The sequence below is a fragment of the Ruditapes philippinarum genome, unplaced genomic scaffold (assembly GCF_026571515.1).
Source record: "Ruditapes philippinarum isolate M1 unplaced genomic scaffold, ASM2657151v2 ctg562_1_1_1_1, whole genome shotgun sequence".
NCBI classification, from domain to species: domain Eukaryota; kingdom Metazoa; phylum Mollusca; class Bivalvia; order Venerida; family Veneridae; genus Ruditapes; species Ruditapes philippinarum.
Window position 1 is genome coordinate 110,813 of NW_026863263.1, and position 25,933 is coordinate 136,745.

The 25,933-nt window shown below is 31.1% G+C and overlaps 1 protein-coding gene across 3 annotated transcripts in view; it reads right to left on the reverse strand.

The window, feature by feature from the left end:
• Positions 1 to 25,437, reverse strand: part of LOC132721651 (dynein regulatory complex subunit 7-like) — a 43,081-nt gene extending 17,644 nt beyond the window's left edge. Inside the window, exons 1-17 of one of the 3 annotated variants that reach the window (XM_060705978.1) lie at positions 25,237 to 25,436; positions 23,847 to 24,018; positions 23,205 to 23,330; positions 22,773 to 22,967; positions 21,822 to 21,980; positions 21,035 to 21,253; positions 20,427 to 20,549; positions 18,082 to 18,120; positions 15,704 to 15,779; positions 14,966 to 15,094; positions 13,259 to 13,387; positions 11,720 to 11,952; positions 10,887 to 11,102; positions 6,468 to 6,689; positions 5,462 to 5,656; positions 2,748 to 2,887; positions 283 to 1,182 (exon numbers count right to left, since the gene is read on the reverse strand). In XM_060705978.1, coding sequence (XP_060561961.1) covers positions 1,101 to 1,182; positions 2,748 to 2,887; positions 5,462 to 5,656; positions 6,468 to 6,689; positions 10,887 to 11,102; positions 11,720 to 11,952; positions 13,259 to 13,387; positions 14,966 to 15,094; positions 15,704 to 15,779; positions 18,082 to 18,120; positions 20,427 to 20,549; positions 21,035 to 21,253; positions 21,822 to 21,980; positions 22,773 to 22,967; positions 23,205 to 23,330; positions 23,847 to 24,018; positions 25,237 to 25,400 — 2,619 coding nt within the window. In that variant the 5' untranslated portion in view covers positions 25,401 to 25,436 and the 3' untranslated portion in view covers positions 283 to 1,100. Of the gene's footprint in view, positions 1 to 282; positions 1,183 to 2,747; positions 2,888 to 5,461; positions 5,657 to 6,467; positions 6,690 to 10,886; positions 11,103 to 11,719; positions 11,953 to 13,258; positions 13,388 to 14,965; positions 15,095 to 15,703; positions 15,780 to 18,081; positions 18,121 to 20,426; positions 20,550 to 21,034; positions 21,254 to 21,821; positions 21,981 to 22,772; positions 22,968 to 23,204; positions 23,331 to 23,846; positions 24,019 to 25,236 lie in introns of those variants that run through there. The other 2 variants (XM_060705979.1, XM_060705980.1) reach the window with 2 other exon arrangements.
• Positions 25,438 to 25,933: the final 496 nt, after the last annotated feature.

Sequence of the window (25,933 nt, forward strand, 5' to 3'; positions counted from 1 at the left end):
AAAATCGGATCAAAATGAGGATCAAGATCAGAATTTGGATCAACTGTAAAATGCCCGTATCTTGTAAAAATAACAATAAATTAATTATCAAATTTCAAAAACATGCTATTTCAAGTCCAGCTTTATCAAGTTAATATTGAATATTTAATCTATGAGGATAAGTAATGGCGAATGTTTAAGTAATTGATCCTGATCCTTAAATCTTTGTGAACACGGGGCCCGATCACTTGAGCTAAAACAAATGGCTGGACATATAATACAATAACTGATAACAAAAATGGATGCAATTATGTAAAGATTATTTTATTTTTAATAAATATTTATTTTCATGGACGGAAAACACACATAATTTCGACCTAACAACATATTATTCAACTTTGTCACAAATATATCATACACAATATGTTACAATCATATCACAGAATAAGCTATACAAAATGCAGCTTACATAATAATTTCTCATAAAAGATATCACATTTTGAAACAGTAACCAATTTTTCTCTCCTTATTTTGGAGAAGAAAAAAAACGACACACAGTGGACTGTCCTGTTAACCATTTAATAAGAATATTCAAAAAAAAGAAAACATACTCTTAAAACACCAATCATGTGACATTTATCTACCATTCACAGAAGATTATTCACTAAGACAATGGAAAAATGGAAAATATGTCCAATCTCCTTCAAATAACAACAATGAACAGGATGTTTTTGGGCTAATTACATTCAATTATTTGTGGCAAATATAATGTTCAACACAAAAATATCACATTTTTAGGAATGTAAACAACAAAGAAAAAGCTGGTACAATACTCTGAATTTACAATTAGCAGTTATATTTTGCCAGTCATTCCATAGCCAATCAAGCTACGAAACTTGTAAAAGTGTAAAATTTTAGCCAAAATGACTACTATTTTGTTCAGCCAAGAATATTATATTCATCTCATAGTTTTGTACTAAAAAAATCAATTATTTGTATAATTAACTCTGTCTCTGACACCAATTACACTGTCTAATTAAGATTAAACTTGAGTCAGTAAACATTCCTTTATTTCATGCATTCTACAATTAAGTATGCAAGAAGATAAAGAAGTAAACAGTTTAGAAATATTCAGCAAGTCTTGGGTCTTGTCTCAGTGTTTGTTCAAGCATCATGTACTTGTGTGGAGCCTGATCTTTGTGTCTGAAAAAAAGACAAGAATAATGAGTTTAACACATCTGATTTGATGATAAATATCAAGTACAAACATGAGCTGTCCATGAAACAATATGCATGACTATTACAAGTACTTGATAGTGGAATCAGAACAGGTCCTACATAACTAGATCTATTGGGTATGAAAAACTTCACCAAATTCTAAGTGGAAAAAGTAGCATAATTTCGTCAAAATCCTTGACAGAGTAACGTCCTCCTGCCTAGAAGTAAGGATGATGGTCATAAACAACTGTTCCAAGTTTTAAAGCATATACCTCAAAGGACAAAGAAAAAATTAGTATAGTATGACAACTTATTCAAAAGTGTGATGCAGACATCAATTCCAAAGTGAAAAGGATTGCTCCCCCTAATCATTGATATTCGTAATGTATAATTATGATACTATATCATCAAAAAAGGTCTTGTAGCCTAATTTTGATTATGTACCTTATGCAAAGCACCACTTTTATAGATGGTTTATCATTAATGAAATGAAATATTTAACTACAACAACAATAGACTATGATGCCAACTAAATGGTTGATAAATTCTTTTTATGAATATATTTACTCTTATAACCATAAACAGCTAAAACTTGCTAGTATCATTGTCTTAACAATTGGATTCTAAAAACATGTTAAATCAATCATTATACTTTTTGATACCTTTTACTTAATAATATTACATTTCTGTCATATATAGGCATCCATTACTTAAATTCTTTAACTTTCTTTTCATCAAATAACAAATACTAGTAATTTGAAATTGGCCTAAATACAACTAATGCAACAATGGGGACTGTGGGATAAAAAATTATAAATTCTGTAATGGCCTTATTCAGAATATATGACATTATTATGGCAACTCCCTGTTGACTGTCTGAATGTTAAAATGCTAATAACATCTTTTTTTTTCGTATTTGCAATTTATATTTTCCACAATTAATGTATAGCCTACTCCAAGGAATATTCAGAAAATTCCATTCCAAATGTTCCAACAGTAATTGAAATATATTTATAAATTTGATTAGGGCAATCGTGTTCTAGACTACATAGATATACTTTTGACATTTCAAATTCAAATTAAGGTCTTTCAAAATTAGAAAAAAGTAAGAAAATGACAATTCTAACTGCAATGCTATTATGTCTGAGGGCTGGTTACAGAGTGTACACCCGGGAATTATAGAAAGTAGAAAATGATAAAAGTGTCCTCTTTCTATCCCCCTTTCCCTGTAATAAGAGTTTCTATATAGTATACTATCATTAATCTTTTTTTTTTTGAAATTCATAAGTTTTGAAATATTGATTGATATAAAATAATTGTACATTAAATTCCATTCTAACATTACAGTATATAAATAATAAATAAGAGCATACAAAATCGTCACTAGTGCAGTAACAGGTTAACTCCTATTGAACTATAATTATAAGGAGGTAACCTGTTCTTGCGCTAAGGTCACGAACTATACATTTGAAATAATTGAAAAAGTTTTCTGAGTATATGAACACTGGACATGACCTTAGAATAAAGTTGGCATATAAAATGATACATACCTGTTAAGTCTAAGTTCTAGTATATGTATCCTGAACATGGCTTGACTACAATATTCCAGGTAAGATTCCTCATCATCTTTCAACATAGACACCTGGTTCTGCTGATACCAGGCTTGTTTCTTCTGTAGTTTTTGTGTCTCCTACAAGTCATACAATAAATAACAATACATGAATAATAATAATGATGATGATATGTTACAATAATAATGGGAGAAATGCATTAACTCTTAACCTGCTAGAATGGAAAAGGATAAAGCATTGCACACCAGTATAGAGCCAGGTCATCCTGCACTTTTGTACTGTTTGACAAGGCTCTAGTGATGATAGTTCAACTTCTATTTTTGATACTGAAAAAAGTTCAAAAATCAAAACTGGGCAATTATATCATTAAAATCAGAGGGCTAAGTGTAAAACATAATTCAGACACAATCAAAGAATAAATCTGATTTGCTCAACTTGTTTTACCTTCGGTATATACACATATATATTATTATGAACATACACATACATCAAAAGTGTGAAATGTAAATAATAATTATGGGCTAGTTGTTTGGATGAGAAAAGTTAAATAACATGTGGTCTCAAATTGTGTTTCCATCCAAATATTCCACCCAATATTTTGATAAATGATAAAATATGTGTTCAAATCTATCATTTTAATTAACAAGAGACAGTAGGCTTGAGTAAGAAAAGGAACATAACTCTGTAAAATGGTAAAACAAAGTTATGAGATCTGTACCCATCATGTTACATAATCACAGAAAACATTCCCTTCAGCAGTTTTGAAGATACAAACTTTCACTTTTAAAAAAAAAATAATGGAGCTAAAGCTTGACAAATTAATTATTGTGACTGACTCTCATTGGTTTAAACCAAACATTTCAACTATACTTCCTGATATGGTATCAGAAAAAACTTTGGAGTGGCACATTAACAATCTAACCAGCTTTCATTGCATTCAAGCTAAATTTTACTTAACAACTGAAGGTAAAATTTCTGCTATATGTCTCCCCTCAATAAGATGAAATTAAGTCAATAAGTGACAGTTTTGCAAGACAGAACTTCATGAAATCATCATAAATTTCACAGCTTCACAGACTTATTCCACAGACAATATTTTTGAAAGAATTATCTACACCACAAGACAGTATAATGTGAATAGTGTCATGAAAAAGGAAATAATAGAAACAGACAAAACAAATATTTAAGTTTAATGGAGGCCGACTTATCTATAAAGTACTATCAAAGGCCGACAATTCTATGTTTCTTGCCGTCTGCGTTTCTCAAGTTAAACAAGAAACTTGTAAAGAAATATCAATGAACTGTGCATCAAAACTTAATTTCTATCAAAGTTAACTTTTATAAACAAGTAAATCAAGAGAAGGAGAGAACGCTCGTCAAACATCAGGATGGTTTGTATACTGGTTTATTCTAGGATCTACAGGTTTTGGTCTTTCAAGACATTCATCAGGATATATTTCAATGATACATGATTACTGAAGTACTAAAAAAGAGGGAACAGAATGTGATGTATGTTACTATAAATAGACATATAAATGAGTTTAAAGTAAACTTAATCTATTGTTTCAACAGCGAACAATGAAGCAGCATTTTTGAAAATAGGGGGTCTTTCTTTAACACACTGGGAAAAATAACACAATATTTTTGCAAAAAAGGAAGAAAATAATTTATTATAAATTGAATTTTAGTGGAAAACCTGCATGATTTAAAAGAACAAAAAATATGCCTGTAAGTGGCCTTTGCTGTACAAGGAAACATTCCCTGTGAAGTATTAGGCTGGTTTCTGATTGAATTGTGCAAAAAGGTTGTAAAGCTTTCTTTTATGTCACATATCTTTTACTGTTTTGCATCTAGTCCTGTAGCTACTATTTGTCTATTAACAAATAATGTTTGAGAATTCCAGAGCTCCATATAATATTATGTACTTTAAATATTCATTTTCAGGAAAGATAGACATTTTAGGTTTACATAATTACAGAGAAATTTTATAATCTAAATTAAAGATGTTTGTCAAGGGAAACGTTTTTTCTAGCCATCAAGTCTTCAAATTTGAATTACAACTGGAAATTATTTCAACAATTATTTTTTCAAGTCAGTAAACTAAGCTATTAAGTTTTTGGTAAAGACAAGACTTATCGTTGTTAGTTTTAGGGTATTTAAAATCAAGTTAATATCAAGCAGTCTATCAGCTATGAAAATGCATGCCCAGATCGACTCTGATTTATTTGAGAATCATTTGATTAATCTAGTTGAATACTTTTAATTCAATGGTATCATTTATATTGCAATCATAATTACTAACAAATGAACAGGAAAATGAAATTAATTGTTTTTAGTTTGACATTAAATGCAAAAAATACGGAACAGAACTGAGAAGGCAGACAGATAGATGTTTTATAAAATATAATATATTCATAAATGATGCCGGCCAATTATTCAATTAGTGGAGATATATTACGAATATATGAGTGACCTTAATCTACTGATGCAAAAAGCTATAAAGGTCTTGTAGTCAATAAGGGCAACTACTCCTTTGAGTTTAAGGGGTTGAATAAAAACTAGGTTGATTACAATTTAAAACACAGACAGACCAACAAACTTTGGCAAAACAACATACCCTCTCTTCTTCCAAGGGGAGCATAATGAGGCAAAAGACACAACAATGATGCAGAAATCACTTGATATAAATGTACCTTTTCAAATCTAGCTTGTATAAGGTTAGCCTTATCAATAAGCCTTTGTTTCAAATCAGCAAGACAATCTTCCTTCAGTTTGTAGGCCTGTTGTCTAGTGATCTTTTCTGGGTCACCGATCTGGGCGAGGAATGGTGCTAGGTAATCAATCTCCATTTCTTGTTTACGCATTTTCTCCTCAAGCTGTTGTCTTTCCTGAAAATGTAAAAGAGAAATGTGAAAAAATGTTGAAAAAAATGTGAAAATGTGTTGAAAGAAAATTTGAGCAAACTATCAAAAAGATGTGAAATACCTGAGAAAAAGCTAAACTGATTTGTATAGAAAATACAATGAATAGTTGTTTTTTTTATCACATTTACATCAAGAAACTTATACTATAGTGTCCGTGGCAACATAAAACTTTGTCGACCTAAATCTATAAAAATCTTCCAAGTTCAAAGAACTAATTCAACTCAGTTTTTTTTTGCAATAAGTTTAACAATGTTGCATTAAAGCTGTGATACCATGTTTACAGAATTTCTCTCTGTCCTTATTTTCTGAATCACGAACATAGTACATTTTCAGTGCTTGCTGACATTTTTTTCAAAATTATGATGAAAGTAGGTTGGTGCTAAATGATAATTAACTTAGCAATTTGATAAGGCATTTTAAAAGTTCACTTAGCTTGAAGCATTGCTGAAAATTGCTTTTCTCTATTTTATATATAACACTTTATATAATCTAATTCTGACATGAAATGCTACACTTAATTACATGTGAAATGACATTTTGTGAAGTATTTTTAACTCCAAATAACAAAGTAAACATCAATTTGCACTTTCATATACTAATCATGTACAACAATGTAAAAATACAAAACAATACAATGTACTTTTGCTGTTTGAAAAAAAATTCATGCAACTTTGAACCTCTAAAACTTTGAACATCAAAATGTATTTTCTTGTAACAGAAGTGGTACATGTAATTAAAAAAATTTTTTTTAAGAAAATGCTAAAACAAAGCCTACCAGTTCTCGTCTATGTTTCTTTGCCTTCTCATTTCTTTCAGTGTCGTACACAGAGATATCAAGTTCTTGTTTAGACTCCTCCTGCGTACGATCATTAAGAATCTCGCGAACTTCCTCCTCTGAGTCGCGTACGGCCTCGATACTCTTTGTCTCTTGTTCAAGCAAGTATAGTAACATCTCATACAGCTCAACTTGTTTATTAGAAGGTAGATTCGGATCAACCTGAAAATATAAAACATTATTGGTTCAACTTAACCCTACAGAAACAAAACAAAGAATCTATATGTGCAATTATAAACCTGTCTTAGTAGGCAGCAAGGACCAGGGCAATACACTGAAGAAAATAAGCTCTTTAAATTTTGTAACCTTAGACTTGGGCTAATGGTTGATATTCTTTGAGAAAATTCATCATGAGAGGAATAAATAATTTATGATGTTTATTAACTCTGATGAACATGTCCCATTCTTAGTTTGAACCTATTCCCTGTAAATATAGTATGGTTTATACAGAATTTATTTTAGTTCGATTGTGTAGGAAGCTATAAGCTTAAAGACACACTTTTCAATCCGTTCCTGGAACCAACTAGTACAGAGCAATGAGTGTAAAGTATCTTACTCAAGGAAACAATGACTTGCCCCTGACAGGGTTTGAACCCATGCGGCTAGCGATCATGAGATTACTAGTCCGACGCATTAAATATAGATAAGCAATTTTTACTTAGTTAAGGAGAAAATGGTATGTACCATTTAATTTACGTCTGGACCAATAACTTGTGCGCATTCCCTCTCTCCATTTTTCAAGAATAATTATTTTAATTGTGAAAAATAACCCAAAAATGATAAGCATTTAAATGCTTGAAAATCAATAGGACTAAGAATCACATAAAAATGCAATTTTCAACTAAATTCTGAGTATATTTCTTTATTATCCTTTGTTAAAAGTGCCCCAGTTGAACAAAATTTAAATGTAAGAAATTTAAATTTTATGGTTTTAGGCATTTTGAAACTCAATGGATTTCCTTAAGTGCATTTAATATAAAGGAAATACAACAAAATTATGGAAAAAAGAAATATTTAAGCATGCCCTGAGAAGAATTTAATAATTTCCCAATTTATTGTGAATATCTTGCTTAATCTTAAAACATTTATTCAAATTATGCTTCAGCTATATTTTGCCTATAATTCTTTGGTTTAATTCTGATATTGTGTTTGTTCAATTTACCAGATTGGAGTTTCACTTAATCAAATATTATGTTTAGAATGAATAAGTAAGTTGACATAAGTAAATTGATATAAGTAAGGAAATACTCAATTTCTCTACTTTCCCAGACAAATAATATCCAAATTTTTTTCTACACACTTGTATCAATTTTTGAATGTGGACATTAAATCTTGTATTATAACATGGTATTTTTTTCCTTTTGTATTTCTTAATACCACTAAGTTAAATATGTACACCAATCTACCCACATTGTCCTCGTCTGGTCAACAAGCTTCAGAATGAAAATAATGTGTGTATAACATTAAACTTGAGAAACCATATATTTGCAAAAGTGTTACTATAGTAACCCTATTTATTTGTGAAAGTTACACTTTACATGTTATTGAAACTAAAGGTGAATGCATTTATATAACTAGTTTTATCAATTGTTATTGTTATGTAATCACTTATTTACAATGCCTTTTGCATCCAAACAGTTATTGGCCTTAAATACTCTTCAAGGTGAAAAAACAATAATACAAGACTGCATTTGACATAGAAACAAGATAATATTTCCAAGGTCACAAGAGCTATTTAAGATGTAGAAAAAATATGAGAGAGAGAAAAAAATCTAATAGAAAAACATCACCATTTCCTCAAATTATTTTCAATTTTGACTTAATTGATGACATTTTAGTAGAAATACCTTTGATGGATTTGTATTTGATTCACCCTATTAGGCAAGTCATAAACATTGGCAGTTTGGGAGAATGGATTTCAATAATTTAAAGGATAATTAAATGATGAAAGATTTTTTTCCCATTAAATTGCCTATGTTCCCGATGATGTCTTTGTTCAAGACTTTCAACGAACCTTTAAGACATATGATGGACATAAAAAGTGATCATATGTTTTAATATAATTGATCATGACAAATAAGATTTATATTAAAGACTGTTGTGCTAGAATTATATAGAAAATTAGTATACTGTCAATTGCATATTAGAATAACAAATTTATTGCACAAAAAATATCATTAACAAACTTTTATCCAATTCATTTATGATAAATTTAATGATGTATTTCTTTATTTATGACATTTGAAACAGAGAAATTACTATTATATTTCATTAACCTTAAAATGACATTTTTCATTAATTTCATAGGATGAAAGGTCATTGAAACGTTATAATTATTTTGGCAAAAGAATTAATCATGATTATTAGTCCTTAAAACTTATTATAAAAATAACACATGCCATCAGGGTAATAGTGTATATTAGTAAGTGTCACCTGAGAATTGAAATATCCACCTTGGGTGTTATTTCAGATCAAGGCTTGGCTTGGTAATATGCACATTAAGATTTTACCCTTAGAGACATGCATTATCTTTTTATTATACCGAACCAACATTGTTATGTAATTTTTTACCACAATGCATTATTACTCCAATTCACCACTGCAACCAGGGGAGAGAACTAGAACATTATGTTTTCTTAAGTCATTATAGATGACACACCCCTGGGGAATATTGAAAAAAAAAATTATTGACCAGGTGATATTCATTTCCAGGTAGAAATGAATATCACCATGTGAGCAAAATTTGTATCCAAACCAGCAAAAAATCATCTTCAAACCAGTGAAATTCATTCTAAAATCAGCAAAGTCAAATGATACTTGTTACATACTGTATAAGAGCTTAATTTAGTGACATGGAAATATTTGCGATTTTTGTGAATGGAAATATTTCACAAATATTTGACGGTGCAAAAATTATTTCTTTTTATCAAACTTTCTTCATTTGAAAACATGTTTTCATACAGCATCTCACATGAACAAGTTTGACTGTTCAGGTACTGAGATTAATTTTTCTCACTGCTTGTTTGTTTAAGTTTGGCCATTACAAAGCACAAATGTTATAATGAAACAATATATGTGTCCATAACACAATATTCCTATAATAAAAGAATGTTTCAAAATATGACAAAGAAATGTGTGATAAGGTCTTTTATCAAACTTACAATGTATATAGCAAACAATTATATAAATTATAAAGGTATTGATAAATACAATAACAGCTTATTTTTAACATGTACCTGCTTATTTATGATATCACAAAGACAGTAATAAATTCAAGAAATCATATTTTCGCGAATATTTCTGCATGCAAAAAGTCTATTTTCTGTCATTTGCAAAATTTTTGTGACATATAAATATCTACTATACATATCTTAAAATGAAAAATAATTTTTCATTTATAGTAAAAGTTTGTTCTTTAAATCATACAAGATATTCAATCTTTCAGGGAAGCAATAGCAGAATACTCCATTTTAATGCCAGAAGAGTTACTTTTCATGATTTGATAATTTTTAGACAAATAAATGCCAGTCTTGTTCTTTTCTTTACAAGTTCCTGTTTTATTTTGCATTTTTACAGTGTTTAAAAATTTCAGTTTAAACAATGTTTTTATTATTAATCTTTTCATTTACATAACTTACATTACAATAGTTTTTATCATTTGAGTAGGAAGCTTGAAAAGCTTTTTTAAAACTTTCAGTCTCTCCAAACTATAGATACAAAACATTAAAAGGTAACACAAGGGAGAGAACAACTACACATTTTTATACAAACACAAAGCAAGTGATTTCCCCTTAAATCTATTTTGCTGCAATAGATCATGCAAGCATTCTCGATTTTAATCATGAATGGTTTAGTTTGGATGGGTTTAAGTCTCATCAACACAGTAGAGGTATTGGGAATGATAATAATATTGCGACTTTCCAGCTTTACTGGTGAAGGAAGACCTTTTGACCATACATTATTCTGGCACAAACAGGCATCTTATAAGAACCATTGACATTCCGTAAGCTAGCTGGATAGCTTCCTTACATAAAAGAATTCCAAGTCTCTGGCAATTCTTGATAAAGAAAATAAATGAGCCGCGTCATGACAAAACCAACATAATGCGTTTGCGACCAGCATGGATCCAGACCAGCCTGCATCTGCGCAGTCTGATCAGGATCCATGCTGTTCGCTACCAGTTTCTCTACTTGTTATAGGGTTTGTAAGCTAACAGCATGGATCCTGATCAGACTGCGCTGATGCATGCTGGTCGCAAACCCATTAAGTTGGTTTTGTCATGATGTGGCTCAAATATAGAATACAAAGATAAACAGTAACAATAGAATAAATTGTGCGGGAAAAAAAACCCCAACTAACCTGGAATGTTTGATGCATATCTGAGGCATAGGTCAAGGTTGCCCCTTTCTCATCCCAGTTGTGCGGTTTGAGGAATTCTCTAGTAGATGAAGCAATACGTTTGTCCTCGGTGTGATAGGTTATATGTACTTTGTCCTCGGAGCACAGGAACACACACTCTAGAATGTCCTCATTGGCCGGCTTGTTCTTGTTACGGTGAAACTTCAGTAACATTTTCTACATATAAAGAAAAGTTAAGGTTAAGTCTTGTAAAGTAAAGGTAAGATTATATAAACAGTGATATGACTTGTATCACCACACCTATATAATCCAAATGACATTTCTACAATCTATACCTCTAAGCATCACAAGGCTAAATATTGTTGACTTCTAAATTTTAATCATCATAATTTTGAAATTCCCTTACACTATATTATGGGCCATTAAAGCTGCATGATTCTAGATGAGGCAAAATATTTCAAGAAAATTAAACTTGAGAAAAGCGTACTTAGATTTTAAGAAAAGTAAAAAGATTCAAGATTAAAGTAATATTTAACATGTTTGGAGTGATTAATGACTGATTTTGCAACATTTATATATTCTACTGCATAACTAATGCATTAAGAGCTATTTGTGTATGTTTTGACGTCTTCTTGGTAATTAACTTTAATTGTAAGTGCTTTTTGCAAATGGGTAAATTACTGTCTTTGCTTTGTCCACAATATTTTACTTTTAGAAACATTTTTGAAATTTTCATGAAAATTAGCATAAATCTGCAGGCATGCTGCTTTAAACATTTAAAGCATGAACAGGCCATTAAGCAGAATTGATGACTGACAAGTAAGACAACTTACAAGAATAGGTCTGTGTGACTGGGAGGAAGAGCCGTCCTGTGGACCAAATTTCTTCGGTTTCTTTCCAAAATCAATGTGTTTATAATACAAGAAATCATCTCTGTTGTTAAAGTGCTCCGTCATTTCAGTAGGTGTCTCAATACGTTTGACAAGACCGTCAACTCTCGCCTCGTCGTAGAACAGCATGGTTCTCTCACTTTCCGGGCCTGGGCTACCTGCCTTATACTGGTGCTCTGCAAAGTAGGAACCAGTTATTGTAGTTATAAATAAAAGACAGCCAAATGCCATGTCTTATGAAATGAAATAATAAAATTTGAAAATATCAAAATTATCATGGATAAATTGTTTAAAAAGTAATATTGTATTTTCAGACCATATTTTACATGTACATGCAGCTTCTTTTTGTATTTTCTGATCGCAAGATCAGTAAATACATAGCTAACATCCACGGTCTAACACAAAATTTCCTTACAGACCTAACAACGCAAAGTAGTTCTCACTCAGAACTGCTTAAAAACCAGCAATTTAAAAGAAAGACAATTTTTTAATGTAGGCATTTAACGAATTACAGTGCATTAAACGTTTAGAGTAGTCAATAGAAATATGAGGTTACAATAACAAATTTCGCGGATGAATATCTTTTTTACCCAATGAAAAATGTTCGGCTATTTCCGTAAAGCTTAATCAATGAAAATGCTCTTTTTAGCTATGTCGATTACCGAATACTCCAGAGCGTAGTACACAAATAAATCTGACTGTCGAGTAGTGGAATATATACATGTCGTACTGTTTTGTCGAGAAGATTTTCGCTAAATTATTTCATCAGTGTTAAACGTGAACAAAATACCTCGAAATTAATAAGGATTACAAACACGAAATGGAAATTCTCAAATTAGAATTACAATGTATTTGTTTTTATTCAAGCTTCTTGTGTATTACTTCACCGTGGTGCAGAGGTAGCGCGCTCGTTTAGGGTTGTGAGAGCCAAAGGTTCAAATCCTAGTCGAGGCAACTTTTTTTTGAAGTGTCTTTTTTAAAGGCAGTAGCCACGATATGCAAGGATAAAGTGTGGCTGTCATTTTTTGATGCAACTCTAGTCATGCTAAATTCCACATGTATCAATCTCAAACTGTAATAGACGCAGTCGCTGCGTAAGATTAATAATAGTATATAAAAATAAACTTATACAGGAAAATACATACAGATAGTCAGTATGATTTAGATTGCAAAGATCAGAAAATACCACAGAGGTTGCAGCCCTTTGATTTATGGTAGAGATTGTAACGAATATGGTACCTTTAGGATTAAATTATGTTTGCTTATTTAGGAAAAAAATGAAAATGCCATATGTCATTTTTCCAGCACTGCTGCTAAAAGAAAACCTTAGGTGCAACTTAGTGTACTAATACAGGGACTGTAAGCTAGATGGAAAATTCGACAAGCCACCTGATTGACTGATATCTGTGTCATAAGAAAGTAAAAATTTTCATTGCATTCAAGGATAAAACAAAAATGAGACCATAATTATTCTATGTATACCTTTTACACATTTAGCTCTTCCAGGATTGAAGTATTCTGTGATCCAGGTTGTCTGATGGTTATGTACTCGGTTATATAGTTTATCCTCACGATGAGCAAAATACTCCCGTGTCATTATCAAATCTGTTACTGAAATAGTCAAAATACTCCCGTGTCATTATCAAATCCGTTACTGAAATAGTCAAAATACCCCTGTGTCATTATCAAATCCGTTACTGAAATAGTCAAAATACTCCCGTGTCATTATCAAATCTGTTACTGAAATAGTCAAAATACATTGTGTCATTATCAAATCTGTTACTGAAATAGTCAAAATACTCCCGTGTCATTATCAAATCTGTTACTGAAATAGTCAAAATACTCCCGTGTCATTATCAAATCCGTTACTGAAATAGTCAAAATACTCCCGTGTCATTATCAAATCCGTTACTGAAATAGTCAAAATACTCCCGTGTCATTATCAAATCCGTTACTGAAATAGTCAAAATACTCCCGTGTCATTATCAAATCTGTTACTGAAATAGTCAAAATACATTGTGTCATTATCAAATCTGTTACTGAAATAGTCAAAATACTCCCGTGTCATTATCAAATCTGTTACTGAAATAGTCAAAATACCCCTGTGTCATTATCATATCCAATACTGAAATTAGTCAAAATACTCCCGTGTCATTATCAATCTGTTACTGAATAGTCAAAATACTCCCTGTGTCATTACCAAATCGTTACTGAAATAGTCAAAATACCCCTGTGTCATTATCAAATCTGTTACTGAAATAGTCAAAATACCCCTGTGTCATTATCAAATCCGTTACTGAAATAGTCAAAATACTCCCGTGTCATTATCAAATCTGTTACTGAAATAGTCAAAATACTCCCGCGTCATTATCAAATCTATTACTGAAATAGTCAAAATACTCCCGTGTCATTATCAAATCTGTTACTGAAATAGTTAAAATCAATTGGAAACACTGTATCTCAAGTACTTATGTGTTTTCACATCATTTGAGAAAGTTATATAGCTTTATAAAGAAATACATGTATATTCATAATTATACAATGTATAACTATAAGTCAAAGCTCAAAATTTTACAAAATATATCAAATAACAAGATTTTCAAGATCTGACTTGGTTTTCTGTACCACATCACCAAATTATTACAAGAAGATGGCAAGAGGAACATATTAATAAAGAAGAACATACAATCTGTGTCAACATAAATGGACATAACAGGATATCTGACAGGCTATACTAGTGTCCTTAGTGACCTAGGCCTGTATTATTTATGACCAGCATGTCCATGAGTTGATGTTCAACCAGTAAACAATCAGGGTTTTTATAAAGGGCATTATTATGATCCCATATTAACAGAAAGTCTGCTGACTTTTCTGAAAAGAGCTGTACAATATTTGGTAAATAATGAAGTAAAGTTGAAAATTAAAGTTGACTGAATTTACCCATATAACCAGTGCAGACCAAGATGCTTCGGTACACATGTTCCATCTGATCTTGGTCCACACTGCTTTGCTATTCAGGCAATACCTTTTTAGAAAATTTCTATAAAATGATGAATGGTTTTGTCCAGAATGAAAGATGGACAAGTCCATTTAAGATATTTAGAGTGGTAAGGTATAGGGCTACCACTAGATAAATGAGTTTTAATAAATAAAGAATACATAAAGGTAAAGAATACTGTAGAAACTTACATTCTCTATCGGAGTAGACTGATAATCTGGACACAAGGCCATCTTTCATCAGATAGTGAGCAAACTTCTCTAGTTTAGCTCTCTTGTACAGTTTGTTCTTCTTTCCTTGTGGACATCTCATCTCAAAATCTACATAAAATAAATATACCGTTATTTAATAATATTAACTCAAATTGATAAAAATATGCTACAAATTGATCCCAACTGATTTTTGTAATGTATTTACAGTACTGAGAATTTCAAACAGTCTGCTGCTGATTAAAATTGATTGGGTTTGAAACAACAAACATCCAAATTTTTGTTAATTTTCAATTTATGAGAGTAAATTTTCAATTTATGAGAACTTGAAAATTGTTTTAATGAGTGGGTGTTGTCAAGTGCTCGATAAGGGGTTTAACTTAGCATCAGGCTTGTTAGAATATGTGGATAGATTTCTCTTACTCTTTTTAACAATTTTAATAAACAATCTAGACTACATTCTGCCATATTTTGTGTTATACATTTAACTTTAACCTGCATTTTGAACATTTAAAAAAAATCTTAAATTATACATTCTTTATAAGTTTGATTTTTATTTTTTGAAGGTTTATTTTACTCATCTGAAGGCATGTCACTTTAAAGTGCCACTAGCACAGAATCAAACCCAAATCTCTGGTAATAATTATAAATAAATTGATTTCAGGGCAACCTTGATGAATAAATAATATAAAACCAAGAATTTGCATAAAGATTACACACCTTTCTTGGAGATTCTGATTGGTTCTACCCAGGTAGGAGGCAGGTCCAGGTGCTTTTCCTGATCTTCTTGGGCTTCCTAATAGAAAATAGTAATTTAGATATAACATAACAATAACTACTTAACATATTTATATATGATAGTGACTCTTTGATTTTAGATTAGAAAACAAGGAAGAGAAAACGTAAGAGTGTAAACTATGATATACAAGAGAAATATTGAAGTTTTAGTGCTGAATAGATGATGTTTTATTTTTATATGATATTGTCATTAAACAAATGTGTAAAACATTCAGGTTAAACCTTGAAACCATTAGAAAGCTTTTTCAAAATTTCAAAATCAAATGCCAGAATTTTAACTGCTGAAACAAACAAATCTCTGGTTATAAAATCACATCAAACTTGGTTGTTCACAAGAAAATATACACATCACATTTCAAATTCATGTAAAAAAATATCTCTTTTCGGAAAAGGTGTAATTTTGCAAAAGCATGTGATTGTCAATGACTGCATAGGCTGATTTGATGGGAAAAAAATCATCAAACAATGGTAAATTTACTAGTTTGTTATTGATAGATATGCATAATTTTTGTTTAGAAGGAACATAAGATCTAAAACATGTCTTAATCACTGTAACTGCAGTGTTAACCAAGTTCAAGAAAACCAAAATTATTTGATAAAAGAACATATATCATAATTATATGAATACACATAATGTTTTTGTCTGTAATTTCTAAACTTACAAAAGTTTCATAAGATAAAATCATGTATGAAGTAGTTAAGCAATAATTAGCATGTGGCCATCTTTATGATGGAAGTATATTCCAAATCCCTACTTCAAATTGATGCATTTTAAAGCAGGCGGGTAAGTTGGGATAAATGTGTAAGCATGTATCTCTGCAGGGTGAAGTCTAAAAACCTTTGAAATTCTTTCAAGACAAAGCAAAATGTAAAACTGACAGTTGAAACATTAAAGTTGTTTAATTCACCAGCTGTTCATATTTGACCTTTGAAATAATAACAATTTTGTTGATTCAGGTATATTTATATACAAAGTACATGCTTGATACCTTGTTGATTAGAAATAAAATCATGCTCTTTTTAAATATATTCTGAATTATTTGTGCAAATCATATTCAACTTACTGAATTTAAAACAGCTATTACCAACAAAAAACATATTTAGTACAATTGATGAATGAACAAAAAATGTAATTATAAGATTAATAGTTACAATAAATAGACACTTAAGCAATAAAGAAAATGTGCTTATCTAGGATTTTTTTGCAAGAAAAAAATACAGCATCAACCTCTTGGACTTTACAAATATATATCAACTGATAAGTGTTAACACTTGTTGGTAATTAAAAGTACCGATATTTTCTTATGTAGTCAATACTACTTCAACGTTTTATTATATTTCCCAACAGCAAACAGTTGTTCTACAATTGATATTACAGAAATAATTACCTTTTTTGTACCACTTCACCGAGTTCAAAACAATAATAATTTGCCATAATATCAGGATGAACACTTGTCTGATAGGAGATTTGGAAAAAAACTGAAGTGTTTTTTACATAATGCCCTATCATAATTATTAATTAAGGTTATTTAGTGTTTTGGGTTCATACCTTAATACCATAACATACATGTAATCTTTATTTTTAGATTATACATAAATGTTTTATACTTTTGACACTTTCAAAGCATGTTTTCATTGTGATTTTTTACCATACTGACATTTTTGAAATATTGTAAATTCTTTGCTTTTTTAATTACTTATGGAATAAGAATATCAGGTACATACATCCATACATGATATAACCATAGTCATGCACTTTGGCAGAATTCTACTATCCTACCCACAGACTGGCTTGGTGGCTGAAACCTTTGTGATAAAGATTCAAACCAAAACAGGCAGGGTGAAGTTTAATTCAGCAAGCATGGCCATCATGAACCTCTAGCACCACCAAGAATTACTAAAAGAGTTTTTGGAACAGAAAAAGCGTCTTTTTTTTTCATTATCACTATTAAACAATACTGAAACACAAAAACATCACATGTTGCCCATTGTGCCCGTTGTAAAAGTACATCATTATTTCATAAACAAGCATGCATTATATTGTTAGAAATCTCTGGTAATTAAAATTACTTTTTAATGTTAAGATTAACAGCTTTCTAAAATACTATGAAGCTTTGTTTTAGGGTAAAAAAACAATCTAGCAATTCCTTCTGTGTAAATGCAGTATGTGAGGCAATTATATCCTAAAAAAACATGCAGTTAAAAGTATACAATCACATCACACATAGAATGAGATATATGTGTAAAGAAATATGAGGACATATGTGTAGTTTTTTGTCTACACAGAGCATATTTATTACATGATCATCAGAGTACATAGTGTTATCTCGCCTGTCATCCTGAAAGTGACAGAATAAAACATAACAAAATATATCATTATACAACATTATCTTATTTTACAGTACTGATACTTCATATTTAACAGTTGGATATAACCCTTTATCAGTCACTGTACATGGTTTATTGGAAAAAATTAACGCAATTCTTCAAATAGCTAAATATTTTGAGAAATGTCTCCTTTTTTCCCTATGAAAACCGATTTTCTAATTCCAAGTGAAAATATATATCATATTTCACTCATACTATCAGGCTATGTAAATATTTGTATGTTTTTATTCCAGTCAGAAATAATCCATAATCCCTTATTCACAAATTCAAAAACCCTCAGATATGTTTCCATTTGAAGCAAGTTTGTCTTAATATCCACTCTTGAATTCCTGGAATCCATATAAAGGAGGTGTAGTTAAAAACAATGCACACAAAAAAGCTTTTTTTCTGAGTTAAAAAGCTTTATTGCATTGAAACATGTTTTTTTTTTCAAACAAACCTAACTGACAAAGCAGGACACAAATGAAGCAAACAATATGAGATAATTTACATAATGTCATTTAATAAAGCATGTTTATTTCTTGTTAACTGCATCAATGTATGTCAAATCCCTTAGCCAACATTAAAAACATCTTAACCCTTAACTTGCTGATACAGTAATCATTCTTTGCCACCAGTATAGGGCCAGACCAACCTGCACATCCATACAGTCTGACCTGGCTCTATAATGCTTTTAATTTTCATCCTGATATCGCCAAAATTGATATCGGAAGTCCCATAAATGAAAGGCAATCAAGTCAATTTAAGAAAGTCAGCAAGTTTATGGTTCAAAGGGTAAGTCTGCATTAGATGCATTAATTTAAGGCTTAAGCAAAATACCAGCATCAACATGCACATATCAATTCCCCTTTAAAATCATAAAACTTTTTTTTAATCAAGCTATTAATACCTTCAAAAACTGAAATAAGTTTTAAAATATGATTTCAAATGAACATTAATAGCATCTACAACTAAAAAGATCTAAATTTATAATCAAGATTTTTAAAATTTAAATGTCAGTGTTTGAAATAAATGGCAGCCAGTACTAGGAATGACTTTATTTCCAAACAAACATTTCAACCCAACTTACATTTATTTACAATGTCTGAGGTATAAAGTCCAAAGACAATTTCAGTGAATAATTTTGGAGACCAATGCCCAAGACCCTCTGTGGACAATCTGAAGGCAATTGTAATAATTAACATAAACAATTCCTTTAAACAATGCACACCTAGTACCCCATAATCCACCAGTTCAAACACTGACATGAATTAGCGACTAACTTTGTAAATAAGCCTAGTTTGTAAAGCATTTAGCTTAAGATTTCTTTTAATCTAATACAGTATCTGTTATTATAGATTGAAAAAGAAATTCATTAAAATAAAAACGAAAATAACTGTAACTTCATAGCTGAAAATGTAATTTCACAAATTGAAATTTCATTTCAATATCAATATAATATAGTATGTCATATAATATAGTATGTTTTCCTTTATTTAAGATTTATACAAGTTGCTAAACTGTTGCTCAGAACTCAAGATTTTTCAAGACTACTGTTATGTTATAATACTCAGTCTTAAGATAATCATATATATAATATTATATAATAATGATGTTCATATTGACAATAAAATGCCCTTTGTTTTCTCGTTTTCAAATGAAGACAAATTTTATATTATCCACTCTTTCTATCTCTTTCATAAAAAGCTAATTGTCTTGCTATGGTAACTATTTGTAAATAAAAATCTTCAGAGTAAAGGACAAAGAATAAAACCTCTATGAAAACAAAATATTGTGCTGTTTATACTTCATAATCTAAGAAGAAAAATGAGTGTAAAAAAGTAGAAAAAAAACCAGCAACAAAAAACATCCAAACGTCTTGGCAACACTGTCTTTATTTTTCCAATGGGTATTTTCTGCATACAGACACTACTAAGGTTAATTTAGTGACTGTCCCTCTTTATTTGTATGGTGGAGAAAGAGCTCAGGTGTAACTATGCATAGTTTAAGAAATGGACCCACCCCTGAGTAGAACCACCTACCTGCTGCTGAGAGGTACAGATAGTTTAACTTTCTCATTTACAAGTTCCAATGTCCCTTAAAGGATTCCGCCCCAATTTAGTTAGGGAAAGTGATTTCAAGTCAATGACCTTAACCACCTCAGCACACAGGCTCCCCCCTCACCCTCACCCACTCCAAACCCCCTGTTTTGAACTAGTTTGATCACTTCAGTGATAACCAACAGTGTTGCTTTAGAACATTTGATATAACCTCATACCTCTTCATCATCCAGACCATCCATGATGTCATCCTCAGTCTCCGGAATCTGAAGTAAAGGTTTGTCTGTGTTCGGAAACATGTATTCCCAGCGTGTACAATCCCCAAGATCATAGCTCAAATTCTGTAACATGAATATTGATTCAATAATTATACAAGGAAGCAACATTTAAGCCTTCAAAAATATTCATACTCTAGATATTCAATTCCATTCTTATGTTAAGATGGGAAAATCTTTTACACAAATGCAAATTTTTTACACAAATGCCACAATGTGGAAAGATGGTATGAGAGGTCAACGCATCTGACTAGTAATCTCAGGAGCCCTAGCTGTATGGGTTCAAACCCCATCAAGCTGTTGTTTACTTTAACAAGAAACTTTGCATTCACTAATCAGTACCGGTTGGTTCCAGGAATGGATTCAAGATTATGTTGAAAACACTAAGCTTCTCACACAAAATCACACTAAACTAAATTCTACAAACTAAATGCCATAAAGTATAGGTTAAAAGAAGTGAATTTAGAAAATTTTGAATAAAGTTACTAGTAAAAAATTGTATTTCACAGATAATGAAATTTTACTTATACATCAAAAGAAGTAACTCAGACCTTAACTCCCTCTGAACAGTCCTGCATGTTGACCCAGTAGTTAACATGGTTCCACACACCCTCTATACCAAGGTAGTTAGTACTTTCTACAGGATGAGACAGTCCGGTAAATGGCTCGACAAAGAAACTCTCGGGTACTTCACGTTTACCAGATAGGATGATTACCCATGAGTGAATACGTAGACCATACAACGGGTCCGGTGGTGGCTTCTCTAGCTCCTGAAACACATGTTTGAAACCTATATAAAAACACTGGTATGTGGCAAATGGAATTTCTGTATTTATCAAGTCTAAGAAGTAAAATACAAGGCTCATTGATTATGGCTTAATGTTGAATTATAGATATATGACAGCAGTCATTTTCAAAAATGTATTACAAATGAAAGCCAACATGAGAAAATAACACTTGACATCATTCACTATTTTTTCAATTGACATTTTGAATTATTTACATATTCAATTCTTTAGCCCTTGCAATAAATATAAGATTTCTGAAATGCTCATCGTTACCTATTCATTTTTATTTTTAACATTTTAAGAGTAATTTCACTTTTTTATTTTTAACGTCATTGACAATGTTTACTTCTTTTGACATCATTTGTAAAATAACGTTAATGGTTGTTTTCTGATGCAGCTATTCAAATTAATGACTTATTGTACCTGATATCCAGTACATTTGTGTTATTATTTAAAATATGCCCAATATACTGAAAGATCATATATAGTAAGAATGGTCAATTTGAAAGATATCTATGTGAAAGATGTGAGATATAAAGTAAATATTTACAGCAAGTCTTTCTTCTTCCTCTGCCCGACGTTTGGCTTCCTCAGCCTCCTTCTCAGACTGAGCTTTAGCTGCCTGTTTACGTTCAAACTTGCTCGCCAGATCTTTCGGAGGTTTTACGGTGTACTTTTTCAGCTCTTTCTTCTTCTCTTCAGCTTTTATCTATAACAAGCAATGCATGTTAACACATGTACAGTTAAACATTGTTCGCTGAAATACCTCCCTTCAATAGAACTCATCGCCAAATCCCGGCAAAATTCCTATGTAATATATATTGTTCTACCTCAGATTGCTAAAACATCAATTGCTCGAACTCTCAAACCTGATCTCTGGTCCCTTCGGCAGAAACATAGTGAAAATCACACCTTTTGGGTCGAACACAAAAAGACAACAAAAGTACATTCTTTTACAATTGATTGTTGACTACGACACTTTAATTCGTAATGGTAAAATGTTCTAAATTAGATATACAGATGCCTTACTGGGTGATTCTGTTTGACTAAATTTTACTGGGGACTATTTTCTTGATTTTAGTATCTCATTTCATAATTGTCCAGACAACAAAGTTCACTTATAGCATGGAGATTAAAGCTTTACTCTAAAGTGATGTTTCATTGATATTAACATGGACATAATTACAAGATATCCCATACAGTAAATTACAAGTCTAACTTTCATCATGGTCTCTTCTATGACCTTACTTGCAGAATCCCATATCCAAGATGGAGAAAAGATCACTAGACCACCAATGCAAGAAACTATTTCAATCAACGAATAAAACAGTTTTCAAAAACAGCTTTTTGTAACATTAGAATCATTTTACTTTTAGCATTTTTGAATTAATGGGTAAATTTATTTGTAATTTGATTTAAAGACTAAGTAACTTAATCATGTGCATACACATTTTTGGGCCTCATCGCCAACATGTTGAGACTTTACACAAATTAAAAATACCTCTTCTTTTTTCTTCAAGAGTGGACATATCTCTCTCGATTCATCGGCCAGACACACCTCTCTGGTAGCGTAACCATTGACAACATAAGCATCGTATCCAGCACCAATCAGAAGGGAGCACAACAGTGTACTGTATTCAAAACAGTTACCTTTCTGTCTCTTTAATATTGTTGTTGGTGACAAAAGGCGTTTTGGCTACAAGATACAAATAATAGCATTTTCATTACAAAAATGAAATATAAAATGTAATAAAATTATCAGAATTATTAAGTAATTTGGCTTTGAATTAAAATTGATATAATGGTTGCAGTTGTTAATCTAGAATCACTTCGATCTTGCACAAGTTTACAAATTAAAGAAGTTAACCCGTTATCACCAGGCACTTACGTGATGATTTCTTGACATTTCACAAACGTAATAACAGAATCTTACCAGTTCATAAGGGGGATCTAGAGTTTCAAAATTTAGATAATCTGCCACAAATTCAGCAGCTCCATCCCAGTTGTATAACTCCTTATACTCTAGCTGAGTTGGTCTAATTGTTGTACATACAAATTTCTAAAAGTGTAAAAGCATTTCATAAATTAAAATGCTTTTAAATGTCACCAATCAATTATTCAAACTGATATTGATAATTACTACTGAAGATATGAAAACTCTGTATTTGCGGACGAGTGAATTCAATTCACAGACAAGTGAATTAAATTGAAGGAGCCTCAAAATAAAATACTTGCAAGCATGATGATTATTTTTAATTGTCTAGCAATAGTTTTCAATATCTCCTGTTTAATGTCAGAGCTAAATGAAAACAAAGATACATTCTCAACAATTTAGCATTTCCAAGAACTCTGGCACTCATATAAAAGATTATACATATCTAAATAATTACATACCAACAAATATCTATGAGATTTGAAATGTAAAGTGCTTAGAACCCCACACATGCTAAAGTCAGGAGATCAACAAGATATTTCAGCATTATATAATATAAAAACAATTTATTTTGTTAAGAACAAACTATTTAAATAATAAACAATTAAATATATTAATATCATAATAATAAACAATTAATACCTCTATGAAGCACTCATTTACTGGGTTCAACAACAAAGGTTTCCTGTCTCTATATAAATGCACATATTGTCGACGGAAGTTTTCTGCAAATTGCAGGACTAAATTTTCATTTGGTAAATTTTCTTTATACGAGGCTGGAAACTCAGCTGGATCAAATACTTCTTTTGGAGTTCTGAAGAGCATTTAAAATTTACAATTTTGATAGTTATAAATACAAATCGAAATAAAATTAAGACACAACTGATGTTTTTTATATTCTACATGCAAATATTTTAAATTAAATCCAACACCCTGTAAGATTTTTAAATCAAAGTCAAGGGACCAATTGATCCCTTTACAAGCATGATAAGCATATAAAATATAGCTTCACACTCATCCTAATCTGTAACTGTGGGTAATTTCATTTAAAACCAGAAAATTTGACAGGATAAAAGAACAATCTGCACCAAATATGTTTTTGAGAGGAGCGTCAGAGCTATCTAAATGAACAGAGTGGAACCCATCAGAATCACCTTATGAATAGCATTCATCTATATGTTTCTACCCCACTTAAGCTGGAAATTCAATAAACATTCATCTCCCTTGTTATCCCTCCGATACAACAATTACTTTAAGTAGTGGTGACAGTAAAATAAGAAATAAGATAACAAAATTTTAGAAGATCTACTGTGTGATTATTTGAAATTGAACACATTTGCCCATATGAATCTTCTACAGTATGAATATGTTATTTTATCATGTACAAAATTACTTGTATCATAGTTTGGGGACCTTTCTGTTGAAAATGTGACATAGTTAAATCGTATACATATACATGCACAGTGCGTTAACTGGAGTGCAGGTATTAGTTACCCGCACTCAAGAGCATGCCCATTGATTGGTTCATTTTGTCCGGGATTTACATATTGTGAAGACAGAGAAAGGGATAGCGATGGAAATATCATATTCAGATGCTCGTTCATTGGTTACATTTTTGTGGGGTTTCATATTGTGGTATCAGGGAACGTGTTTTTATGTTTGACTATGATACAAAAGAGAAAGAACATCAAAACACTCGGCAATCTGATTTATACTCGGGGGCTACGCCCCTCGTACAAATCAGATAGCCTCGTGTTTCGATGCTCTTTCTATTACATATACAACACTCACAATAAGTGCACATACATGTACTTACTCAGTATACCCCAAAACTAATATATTAAAAATGTTAATTTACTTTGGATTTTAAAGAGAAAAAAATTAGATGTTTGCTTAAAATATGTTACACTTCTGTTATGCTTTCAAATCAGTTTATAATGTAATGATAACGTGTTGTCAAAGAATTTGTCATGTTTTCGAACTTTTGATAAAAATATAAACAATCGCGAAAACTGGTAACAAATTTAATTACTGGTCTATTGTAGGAGGATGCACGACGATTTTAGCTAACTCGTCCTTCAAGGCTTGTGCATCTTCTGTAAGCTCCTCATCACTATGAACAGATCCTTCCTCATTTTCTTCCTTTATTGACCCTTCGGTATTTTCTTGTTCGAGCTGTGGTTCTGTGTCCGCCATTTTTGATTACCTAGCGCGTCATGGCAACCCGCACGCTAAAGAACGGTGTACGTGTAGAATCAATACTGACGAGTTTACGAGCAAGTGCGATTTAAATTACCGTCAACCCACTGGTCGAAAAATGACGTTAAATTTCGCGTGCAGATATTTAATAATATGACGTCGTTTATATACTTTTTGCAGGAAAACGACGTAACGTTTACACATACTGAGTACATGTTTTTCTTTTTACTTTTTTCTATTAAAGCTGCACGCCTCCAGATGAGCCAAAATACAAGTATTTCAAGAAATTCAATCTAAAGAAAAATATATTAAGATTTTAAGAAAAGTAAAAACAATCGATATTTAATCAATTAATTACATGTTATGTGCGGTTAATCAGGGGCATAACAAGGCGTACTCCTGTACGCCCGTGCGTACAAATCAATCCTGTATTCCGAAAAATCACATGCGCTAAAAGTTCTAAAAAAAATAGTGATAAAAACAGAGGGGGTAGAGTGGTCTTCATATAGGCCTACTAATTTTTCTATCAT